Here is a 12,470-nt window from a genome sequence, read left to right as displayed (position 1 = left end):
AATTTATCTGTAACCACAGTTAGCATTAACTATAACTAATACAGAGTGCACCTGAGGAGCTTTTATTTCATGTAATTTGCATTAACTTTTTAAATTCATACATTCAAATTTAAAACAAATAATAAGCTGGTACTGGGACTGGGGAAAACCTTCTAAACTCACTTTCTAAGACTTCTTTAGCACTTTGGGCACCTTTGTGTGAATACAAAAAGGCAAAATTGCAAAATGGCACCCCTTCCTCTGCATTGCTACAACCCTGCTGGGCCCACTCAGCTCTCTAAGCAGATGCCTTTGAACAGTACACAAATTGCACAACCATGCCCAGCAGCCCTGACAATGAGGTGATGACGACTTGGATGGAAACTGAAGGACTGTTAACTAGGACCTTTTAGGAAGCATGAGATGTGGTCGCCAACTTTCTCTGCCCAGGCTGAAAATTTCAGATATGAAATTTTCATATCTTTTACTGGATCTAGTTATCTTATCCATTCTGTAATACCATGTTAAGTCATGATGTCCCAACTCGGAGGATTGCAGATACCACAACAGAGGAATCCTGCTGCCACCACAGCCAATTCCAGGGCTAGAAAAGCAGCAGCAGCTGAGAAGCTGCCTTCTGCCTTAGAAACACCCCAGAAGGGATGAGGAGCTTCCATCTGGAAAAGAGGGTGCAATCTCAACCCTTAGAGTGGGTCTCAGATGGGGATTTTACCTCTTTCAAGAGACTCTCCCTGTCCAACCAACTGAGGTCCTGTGGCAGTCAACCATGGAGGTGTTCCACTGGGATCTCTTTTTCAAGAAAGAACTTGACCAGGTACAGTGGCTTACACCTGTAATCCCAGCACTTTGGGAGGCTGAAGCAGGAGGATCACCTGAGCCCAGGAGTTTGGGACCAGCCTGGGCAACATGGCAAGATCCCATCTCTACGCCGGGCATGGTGGCTCACACCTGTAATCCCAGCACTGTGGGAGGCTGAGTCAGGCAGATCACTTGAGGTCAGGAGTTCAAGACCAGCTTGGCCAACATGGTGAAATCCCACCTCTACTAAAAATACAAAAATTAGCCGGGCATAGTGGTGCACACCTGTAGTCTCAGCTACTCGGGAGGATCGCTTTAAATCAGGAGGCAGAGGTTGCAGTGAGCCAAGATCACACCATTGCACTCTAGCCTGGGTGGCAGAACAAGCCTCCATCTCAAAAAAAAAAAAAAAAAAAAAAAAATCCCATCTCTACAAAACAAAACAAAACAAAACAGCTGGGCCTGTCGTCCCAGCTACTTGGGTGGCTGAAGTGGGAGGACTGCCTGAGCTTGGAAGGTCAAGGCTGCAGTGAGCCATGATCACAGCACTGCACTCCACCCCCAGGTGACAGAGTCAGACCTTGTCTCAAAAAAGAAAAAAAAAAATGAACTTGCTATTCATCTGCAAGGACTGCAGAGGGCTGACAGCCTCCAGCTGTTGGCACCACGAGGATCCTAGGACTCGTGTTAGCTCCTGAGCTAAAGGCATATTCTTCCAAAAGTAGCCTCTGGCCAATGACTGACCCACAGAAAGACTAGGGACTGTCCTTTCTGCCCAACCTGAGACCCCTCTAATGGGTGGGCTTTGCTCTGGAGCTCCCCCATCAAGTGGCCAAGACTTCAGGTCTGCGTCATTATCTGAGGCTCTCCCAGCCCAAACCTGCTGCCTCCCGCTTCCCTTTCATAGGTGTTGGGTCTGCATCATGATCAAAAGCTTTCCTTGCTCAGGCTGGTCTCGAACTCCTCAAATTCTGCTTCCTATCCCTACTGTCTGTCTTGGATACATTCTTAATTCTAAATGTCTGCTCTCCACGGACAAAACTGACACAATACGGGAACCACGCAACACTCAGGCTTGCGTGCTGCTATCACTCGTCCAGCCTCCCTTCTGCTTCCCCTTTATATCCTTTTGGTCTCCTTGCTCCGATGACCCTTGGAAGCACTTGTTGAGATTCTAGTCCAATGTACCACAACTGCCAGTTGGGGCCATGCGACCTCATCCCAGTCCCTGTGGTAAAGCCAACTGAAAACCCACGCATCTTTAACAAAGCTCTAATTTCCAGGATCTCAGTGATGAACTCTACAGCATTTCATCACAGCATTAGAAGGCCAGTTAAAATTAGACTTTCAGCCAGTAGTCCAGCATTTAAAGTTTTTACCATGAATTGCTAGCCAGGCAAGGTGGCATGTGCCTGTAGTCTCAGCTACTTGGGAGGCTGAGGGAGGAGAGTTGCTGGAGCCCAGGAGTTCAAGGCCAGTCTGGGCAACACAGTGAGACACCATCTCTTAAAAATGCCCTAATCCAGTATCTTCATTTGCAGCAAATCAGAGTTCCCATTCTGAAATGATATGAATTCTTTGAAAAATACAATAAAATAAGTCACTAGCATAAACATATTCTTTTTATGTCCTATCCATCAGAGTGCTTTAAAAAGTAAGGTCACTAAAAAAATTGGAACACAGGCACCCAAATCACTCTTAAAAGCTCTAACCAGAGTAAGTCTTTTCACAATACCTGGACAGGCATGTAACTGTTACCAATCCTTTACGGAACAGTTTACCAACATGGTTATTTATAACAAGTATATTATTTTTATTTTATGCATATTTCATTTTATGAATATGCATATTATTGGTTATTCTGCCCAAAAAATAGTCTGAACAAGTGCTGTGTAATTAAAGTCACCTCTGTGCAGTAAGCTGGCCCCTGAAATTTTTCTTCACAGTATTCCTGTGTGGCTGTCCAAGTTTTCCACCTTGGCTGTGGTACCAGTCCAATGTACCCCAAGTGTCAGGGAGGCACCCGCCTCCACCCCGCCCCGAGGATAGGGCCGAGGGAGGGGCGGCTGGGGAGCTGGGAGGTGAAGGAGGAGCAATGCGCACAGGCCAAGACGACCCAGCGTCCTATAGCCTGGCACCCAGCTCCGGAAAAGGTCACTCGGACAAGTCGCTTCACCTCTCAGAGCCTCAAAGTCCTCATTTAAATTAAAATTCAAATATTACGCCTTTGGAAAATGTTGACAGTTCTGACTCTCCCACAGAAACACATACCTGTCACCTGCCCCCCGCCCCCCACAAGGACTCCAGAGTCAGATCAACCACCTCTTTCCTATCAGCCAAGATACCATTTTTCAGGCAAAACTAAATCCCTTTTGCTTCACGTGACAGTCCAGAAATGTTTCGTTTTGTTTTTAAAAGCAACCCTGCTTATCGGCATCTAACTCTGCTGGGGGCGGCATGAGCTACCAGAGGACGAAAACAACGGCCCAGCTGACTCCACGAAGCTCACTCAGGACTGAGGAAGTAAAAACGGGAGAACCAGGGGCGCGCCCCACACCCCAGAACAAGCACGGACTATTCTGGGTTAGGAACAGTCGCCGGGCAGCCCCGGCGTGAGTATGAGGGGCAGAGCCGCAGGCGCCACAAAGTGCGGGCCGGCGGCCGACAGGGAGCAGCCACGGGGCACGCCCTCCCCGCAAACGCCCGGAAAGTCTGCGGGCGGCCTGCGCGCTCAGGAGACCTGGTCTAGGCGCAGGCTAGGCGCGCAGTGGGGAACCCCGCGGCCGGGACCCAGCGGTGCCTGCCAGGCGGCCCCGGCTCCCAGGTGCGCGTTCAGGACGAGCAGCGTTTCCTGGTCGCGGCGCGGGCACAGGTAATTTCACAATCCCATGCGCCGCATTCCAATGGCAAGAATCACACCCCAGGACCTTAGCCTTTTCGCTCGCCCCAGTCGGCGCCGCGGGCCGGAGGCGGTGGGGGAAGGGCGCCTGGCCGGCGGATGGCGGGGGCGGGGTGCGGCGCGACCCCCGCCAGCTGCACAGACCTGATTCCGTATCTTCGGGCCGTCCTGAGTGGTTGCCCATGCTTGGTCGACTCGGGCAGCGGCAGGCTTGCCGGCCTCGGACGGGGTGTCCACCGTGCCTAGCTCGCGCCGGCTCCGGCTGGCGAGGCGGTTGCGTCCGGCGGGTCCGCTCCAGTCAAAGAAAGGGCCGGGCGCCTTCCAGTTCCCAGCAGTTGCCGGCGGAGCCGCTCCTCTCCCGCGCCCGTGGGCCCCGCCCCCTCGTCTGCATGCGGCCCGCCCCCTTCATCTGCATCCTGCCCAACCACCTCAACTGCACGCCGCCCGCCAGGCGCGGCCTGCCCCCCTCATCTGCATACTGTCCGCCCACCTCATCTGCATTTCCTTCCCAGCTGCCAGAGGGCCCCGCGCCGTGGGTGGGACGCACCGGCTGACCGGCTGCAGGCCTCCGCCCGCGGACGCTGAGAACCGCAGCTGCACGAGGTAGGCTGGAAAAACCCCACGGCGGGGAGGCGGGAGCCTAGTGCCTCCGGAAAGGCAAAATCCTGCTCGTGTGAAGCTAGACCTATCAGGACAAGAGAAACCTAGGACTAGCGCAGGACAGGCACTTAATAAGCATTTTTTTGGGTGAATGAATGAATGGATGAACAACTCGAGGAGGAGGTGAAAAATAACGCTAACAAAGACATACTCATCCAAAATGAATACTATGGCTAATAATAAAAATGCATACCAATCATAAATAGAAACTGTTCTGCCGCTGTCGGAAATTACTAAAATGGAAATTACCCTGAAGACTTTCATCCTTCATCTGACAGTGAAAACACTTAGAACAACTAAATCTTGCAGTAAAAATATTTAGGACTAATAAAACCATTAGTGATATGACTGGTTCTATCTCGTGCATCACTTGAACACTACGGTCCATTCTCAGGTGTCATGCATCAACATCGTAGGACACCACTGATTACTCCTAACGCCTCAAAACAGTGTGTTCACTTGGTTCCAGGATGCTACACTCTCCTAGTTTTCTGCTCACTCCCCTAGAAGCCTCTTCCCAGTCCCCTTTGTTGGTTGCTCCTCATCTTGACCCAGCCTGGGTACTAAAGCTCAGCCCACAGACCTCTTTCCTATATACTCTCTTGGTCTTTGATTTACCAACTTGTGGCTTTTAAATGCCATCTACATATCTCCAGGCTGGTTCCCTCTTCCAACTCCAGACTCATTTATCCAACTACCTTCTTGACACCTTTTCTTGACACCTCCACTTAGATTTTTTAATAGTCCTCTCCATCTCCATAAGTGGCAGTTCCGTTCTTCCAGTGACTCAGGCCAGAAACCTCGACTCCTTTCACACGCCACATCTCGTCCCTCAACAACGCCTGTCATATGTATATCATAAATAGCCCTACATCTCAGCACTTCTCACCTCCTCCACTGCTACCCCCTGATCCAAGCTGCTGTCATCTCCTGCCAGGATTACTGCAACTGCCTCCTAACCAGTTTCACTTCTCCTGCCCTTGCCTCTTTATAGTCCATTCTGCACATACAGTGAGAGTGATGCTTCTAAAGCCTAGGTCAAATCATGTCACACCTCCACTTGCAACGAACGCTCCAGTGTCTTTCTGTCTCACTTGGAGGAAAAGTCAAAGCCCTTACAATGGCCTCCAAGGCCCTGAATAATCCTCCTCTCCCCCCATCAGTGAACTCACCTTCCCCTTCTCACATTGCTCTTGCTACACCGGCCTCCTCACTGTTCCTCAAATAAGCGGGGCACGTTCCCATCTCAGGGCCTTTGCACTTGGTGTTCCCTCTGCCTGCAACATTCTTCCCCCCCGCCTGCAACATTCTTCCCCCCCCGACACCTACACTGCATAGACCGTATGTCTCACCCTCTCTCACTCCCTGGGCCTTTGCTCAAATGTCACCCTACTAAGGGGGCTTCTCTGATCACACCACATTAAATAGTAAGCCAGACCCTCAGCACACACCCTCTCCTACTTTGCTGGCCTCTGTGACACTGATCGCCATTCCATATACTACATGTTTACTAATTATTGTTCTTCCACTAGAGTGTAAACTTTATAAACACGGAGACTCAGAACGAATGAATGAAAACAAATGAATGAACCAATGTATAGGCTGCAGGCAGCAGACACAAATTAGCCCTTAAATACACATTACTTCTTTTTAGTGGTAGTATAGTACCCTGAGTTGGTTTCTCCCACAAAACTAGCGTGTCAAAGACAAGAGTCACAGTTTTATTTCTGTAATCTATAAAACATAGCACAATATTGAGCATGTACAAGCAAATATACTAAGGAAAATAAATAGCAGGAAACAATGTTAGAGCAGAAATGCATATGACACCAAGTGCAACTCCCTCCCCTTTTAAAAAGGTAATTAGCCCAGAAAAGATGGTCGACTTCCCCAAATAGTTCCAAAATGATAGGCAGAGCCTGAGTTTGTGATCATGGTAAGAGTGACGCAATTTCAATTTACAGAACAGTTACATACTTATTCAAAGAGTTTTGGAAATCAATGAGTCAATTTACTAATTCTGTAACATGTCAAGTAATTAACATGTCTCTTTATGGAAACTGGACAAGTAAGACCCCAACCCAACCTGGACTCCTGTGGCTCTCTCACCTCCCACATTTAAAATATGCAGTCAAGTCCTGCACATTTCATCACCTTAACATTTTCCAGACTTTGCCTCTCTGCTGCATCTTTCATTCACAAGGGCTACTGCATTAGCTTCCCAACTAACTTACTACTTCCACTTTTGCTGCTGCTCAAATTGCTCCTCCACCTGAATTATCAAAAATGCAAATCTGACTGCACCATGCCTCTGCCTAGAAGTTCCTGTGGCTCCCCTCTACCCTTAAGATGAAGTCCTTCTAAGCTTAGTATACGAAGGTCCTTCATAATCATGTGCTCCACCTCCACCCCTATCGTTCTAGCCTCAGCTTTCAGAAGTTCTCCCTCCCACCTTGTATTACAGCAATGTTGAGCCAGCTGTAGCTCCCTGAACACACCCTATTGTTTCAGGCCTCTATGCTTTCATATCTGCTATATTCCCTCGGTTTCAACACCCCTTCCATAACTGAGCTGCCTGGCAAATGCTTATTCATCTGCTGTGAACTGAGTCGTGTCCTTCCTAAATTCATGTTGAAGCCCTACCCCACAATGTGATAGTATTTGGAGACAGGGCCTTTAGGAGGTAATTAAGGTTAAATGAGGTCATAAGGGTGAGGCCCTAATCTAGCAGGATAGGTGGCCTTATAAGAAGAGGAAGAGGCTGGCGCCGAGGGTCACGCCTGTAATCCCAGCACTTTGGGAGGCTGAGGTAGGCATATCATGAGGTCAAGAGATCAAGACCATCTGGCCAACATGGTGAAACCCCATCTCTACCAAAAATACAAAAATTAGCTAGGCGTGGTACCACGTGCCTCTAGTCCCAGCTACTCAGCTGAGGCAGGAAAATCACTTGATCTTCTCTCTACAGGAGGCAGAGGTTGCAGTGAGCCGAGATCGCACCATTGTACTCCAGCCTGGCAACACAGCAAGACTCCGTCTCAAAAAACAAAACAAAATAAAACAAATAAAAATAAAAATAAAAAAAGAAGAGGAAGAGATCTTTCTCTCTCTCTCTCTTTCTGTTATGTGAGGTCACAGTGAGACGGTGGCATGTATAAGCCAAGAAGACTCCTCACCAGAACCCAGCCATGCTGGCACTCTGAACTCAGACTTCCAGCCTCCAACACTCCAAGAAATAAATTTCTGCTGTTTAAGCCATCCAGTCTGTGCTATTTGGTTATGGCAGCCCAAGCAGAGTAATATATATCATCTTTTAAATTCTTGCTCTGTTATCACCCCTCTTTGGTGGGCCTGCACATCTCAGACAGAATTCAATGCTGTCTTCCTCATGGTACTTCTGTACCCTGTCAATGCTTGTATTATTTTATTTTATTTTTTGAGACAGAGTCTTGCTCTGTTGCCCAGGCTGGAGTGCAATAGCGCGATCTCAGCTCACTGCAATCTCCGCCTCCTGGGTTTAGGTGATTCTCATGCCTCAGCCTCCCGAGTAGCTGGGATTACAGGTGCATGCTACCATGCCTGGCTAATTTTTGTATTTTTGTGGAGATGGGGTTTCACCATGTTGGCCAGGCTGGTCTCAAACTCCTGACCTCAAGTGATCCACCTCCCTCTGCCTCCCGAGTAGCTGGGATTACAGGCATGAGCCACCAGGCCCAGCTGGGGTTTCTCCCACAAAACTAGCATGTCAAAGACAAGAGCCTCCCAGGTTCAAGCGATTCTCCTGCCTCAGCCTCCCAAGTAGCTGGGATTACAGGTGCCTGCCACCATGCTCAGCTAATTTTTGTATTTTTAGTACAGACAGGGTTTCACCATGTTGGTCAGGCTGGTCTCGATCTCACAACCTCAGGTGATCTGCCTGCCTCAGCCTCCCAAAGTGCTGGGATTACAGGCATGAGCCACCATGCCCAGCCATGGATAATTTTAAGAAGCAGTTCAGGGATTAGTCAGGTTGTGGCAGTCACACATCCTGGGCAAATGAAAAACCAAACGGCCTGAATGTTATATGAATAGGATAAAATTTCCTGTGGAATCAAAGAGTCCAGTGGAATCAAGCAACAGGTGGAAGTGAAGCTGATGTGCTGTGTATCTGGTGTAAACCTTAAAAGTGGCTCTGATGATCATGGTGACAGGGTGACATGTCAAAGATGCCTGTGATGGCTATAAAAAAAGCAACAGTGTACAGACACTCCTCAACTTATGATGGGTTACATCCCAATAACCCATTGTAAACTGAAAATATCCTAAGTCCAGATGGGCTTTGTAGACAGGATGGATGCAAAAACGCTGGCAAACAATATTCAAAAAAATGCTGACAATGCAGTACTGTGAAGGTTTACCCCTATGATTGCAGGGCTGACTAGGAGCTGCGTCTCACAACCACTGCCCAGCATCACAAAAAAGTGTAGCTCCACATATCACTAGCCTGGTAAAAGATCAAAATTCAAAATTTGAAGTACAGTATAGCTTTTGTACCATCACAAAATCAAAAAATCCTAAGTCAAACCATCATAAGTCAGGGACTGTCTGCAATTTCTAAATTACTGTCCTATAATCTAAGTGTTTTAAGGAAGACAAAAATGTTTTTATGGAACTTCATTGAATATAAAGATCCCTTATATACAGACATAAACAATAAAATAATATAATATTTATGTGGTCCCATTTTTATTAAAAATTTCTATATTCTGTCCATATTAATATGTGTAGAAATAAATTTTGACATATATATAGCAAATTATTAGAAATAACTATATCTGAAATACAGAATTAGGAAAGACTTTTTTTCTATACCAAATATCTCTGTCTTAATAAATATATTTTACTACTATAACCAGAACACATAAAAAAAAGTACATATTCTTAAGCTCAGCAGTTATTCTTACAGAAATTTATTCAAAAGAAATAGTTACAGGCCAGGCACAGTGGCTCAAACCTATAATCCCAGCACTTTTTTTTTTTTTTTTTTTTTGAGACATAATTTCACTCTTGTTGCCCAGGCTGGAGTGCAGTGGCACGATCTCGGCTCACCGCAAGCTCCGCCTCCCAGGTTCAAGCGATTCTCCTGCCTCAGCCTCCCGAGTAGCTGGGATTACAGGCATGCACCACCACAAATGGCTAATTTCGTATTTTTAGTAGAGATGGGATTTCTCCATGTTGGTCAGGCTGGTCTCGAACTCCCAACCTCAGGTGATCCGCCCGCCTCGGCCTCCCAAAGTGCAGGGATGATCCCAGCTACTTGGGAGGCTGAGGCAGAAAAATCACTTGAACCTGTGAGGCAGAGGTTGTGATGAGCTGAGACTCCGTCTCAGAGGAAAAAAAAAAAGAAAAAAGACCAGGCACGGTGGCTCACGCCTGTAGTCCCAGCACTTTGGGAGCCGAGGCAGGCAGATCACCAGGTCAGGAGATCGAGACCATCCTGGCTAACACGGTGAAACCCCGTCTCTACTATACTAAATAAAATACAAAAAAATTAGCCAGGCATGGTGGCGGGCGCCTGTAGTCCCAGCTACTCGGGAGGCTAAGGCAAGAGAATGGCGTGAAGCCGGGAGGTGGAGCTTGCAGTGAGCTGGGAGACACAGTGAGACTCCGTCTCAAAAAAAAAAAAAAAAAAGAAAAGAAATAAGAAATAGTTACAACTATCCACAAACATCTAGCTTGCAAGATAACTCTTAACATTTGTTGAGAAATAATTACATGCCAGCACTATTCTAAGTATATTATACATTTCGATTTATAAAACAAAACTGTTTTTTAACTCAAAGATTAGAAAATGACTGAGAGGGTAACTTGCCTAAGTTTACTCTGCTAGAAAGCAGCAAACAGCAGAGCCAGGATTTAATCCTGTGTCCCCAAGTCCACCCCAAGGTTTGGTGATTCACTGGAAGGACTCACAAGACTCAGCACACAGTTGCACTCAGAGCTATGATATGTTACAGCAAAAGGATACAAAGAAAGGGAAAAGGTCTACAAGACCAAGTCCAGAGGAAACTAGGTGCAAGCTTCCATGAATTTCCTCCCAGTGTAGTCATTCGGGGTGTGCTTAATTCTTCAAGCAATGAGCTGTGACAACACGTGAGAAATGTTGTCTGCCAGGGAAATTCACTACAGACTTAGCATCCAGGGTTTTTACCAGGGGATCACGTAGGCTCCTGGAAGGAAAACAGGAGTTCAGCATAAACTACAGTGTTTGCACAGTTTATGCAGTGAGCCACTCTTACCAATTAGGCTGGTAGGAACCCTTCCAAAATCCAAGTTCCCTGACACGAGCCAAGGGCCAACCTTGGAAGCAGCCTATCTAAAGACAGCAGTCCCAGACCTGCTACATTCACCCTTTTCTGCAGAGAAACCATGCCATTTAACTCCAGAGTTTGTGTTCTTTTTTTTTTTTTTTTTTTTTTTTTGAGACAGAGTCTCACTCTGTAGCCCAGGCTGAAGTGCAGTGGTGTGATTTCGGCTCACTGCAAGCTCCACCTCCCGGGTTCACGTCATTCTCCTGCCTCAGCCTCCCGAGTAGCTGGGACTACAGGCGCCCGCTACTGCACCAGGCTAATTTTTTGTATTTTTAGTAGAGTCGGGGTTTCACCGTGTTAGCCAGGATGGTCTCGATCTCCTGACCTCGTGATCCACTGGCCTCGGCCTCCCAAAGTGCTGGGATTACAGGCGTGAGCCACCGCGCCCGGCCCGAGTTTGTGTTCTTAACAACTGCACATTGCCTCCTTTCTGTTTGTAATAGCAAAAAGCTGGAAAAACCTACAATGTTCAACACAATTGTCCAAGTTTAATAAAATATAATACAGCTATATGATGGCTTCCTATACAGTCTCTAAAGCAATGTGTCAGAGATACTAAGTTACAAAGCAAAACAATACATACGTTAAGAATGTAATTCACTGGGCTAGGGGTGGTGGCCTACCCCTGTAATCCCAGCACTTTGGGAGGCCGAGGCAGGTGGGATTGCCTGAGGTCGGGAGTTTGAGACTAGCCTGGCCAACATGGTGAAACCCCGTCTCTACTAAAAATACAAAAAAATAGCTGGGTGCGGTGGCAGGCACCTGTAATCTCAGCTACTCAGGAGCCTGAGGCAGGAGAATCGCTTGAACCTGGGAGGCAGAGGTTGCAGTGAGCTGAGATCGCACCATTGCTCTCCAGCCTGGGCAACAAGAGCGAAACTCTGTCTCAAAAAAAAAAAAAAAAAGAATACAATTCTAAATTTTTGTACATAAACAAAAACTATATAGACACAGATACCCGGATAAGATGGAAAGGGTTTCAACAATTATACCTCAAGGCGCTGACTGAGAGTGGCCCTCTCTGAGTAGGCAAGATTATGATGTCCTTTATATAAGTTCTTTTATTGCTTGCCCATATTTTTATTTTTTTCTAGTGCACACATACTGCTTTTTGCTTATGAGTTAAAAATACATTTATTTGGAAAAATACATAAATGTTAAAATAATTTAAAGTAAAATTCAGCCTGGGAAACAGCACAAAACCCTATCTCTAGAAAAAATAAAAAATTAGCCAAGTATGGTAGTGTGCACCTGTAGTCCCAGTTACTCGGGAGGCTGAGGTGGGAGACCCACTTGAGCCCAGGAGTTCAAGGTTGCAGTGAGCTATGATTGCACTACCACACTCCAGCCTGGGCCACAGAGTGAGACCCTATCTCTAAAAATAATAATTTCAAGTGAAATTTATCATATTACCAAAAATCTTCAGTTTCTAGGAAGATTCCTTGAATAATAAACTCTAATACATATATATTCAACAAATATTTATTTATTCCTCATAATACTGTTAAGAACTAAACTTAAGCAAAGGTAGGACCAGAAGATAGTTGCTAATTTTTACTAAACACCAAAGTGTCCATCTTTTTTCTTATTTTGAGACAAAGTCTTGCTCTGTTGCCCAGGCTTGAATACAGTGGCACAATTAGAGCTCACTGCAGTCTCGAATTCCTGGACTCAAATGATCCTCCCACCTCAGCCTCCCTCCCAAGTAGCCAGGATTATAGCCTCATGTCATCACACCCAGCTAATTTTTTTAAATGTTTTGT

The 12,470-nt window shown here is 46.6% G+C and overlaps 1 protein-coding gene across 11 annotated transcripts in view; it reads right to left on the bottom strand.

Moving 5' to 3' along the window:
- SPECC1 (sperm antigen with calponin homology and coiled-coil domains 1) overlaps positions 1-12,470 on the bottom strand; it is a 295,377-nt gene that overhangs the window by 166,670 nt on the left and 116,237 nt on the right. For 2 of the 11 annotated variants that reach the window (XM_003281499.3, XM_003281502.3), the window contains exon 1: positions 3,842-5,647. The exons of the other annotated variants lie outside the window; for them this stretch is intronic. In XM_003281499.3, coding sequence (XP_003281547.1) covers positions 3,842-3,881 — 40 coding nt within the window. In that variant the 5' untranslated portion in view covers positions 3,882-5,647. Of the gene's footprint in view, positions 1-3,841; positions 5,648-12,470 lie in introns of those variants that run through there. 11 annotated transcript variants of the gene reach the window in all.

This window comes from Nomascus leucogenys, chromosome 14 (genome assembly GCF_006542625.1).
Source record: "Nomascus leucogenys isolate Asia chromosome 14, Asia_NLE_v1, whole genome shotgun sequence".
Classification (NCBI taxonomy): Eukaryota; Metazoa; Chordata; class Mammalia; order Primates; family Hylobatidae; genus Nomascus; species Nomascus leucogenys.
This window is presented reverse-complemented; position numbering and strand designations above follow the sequence as displayed.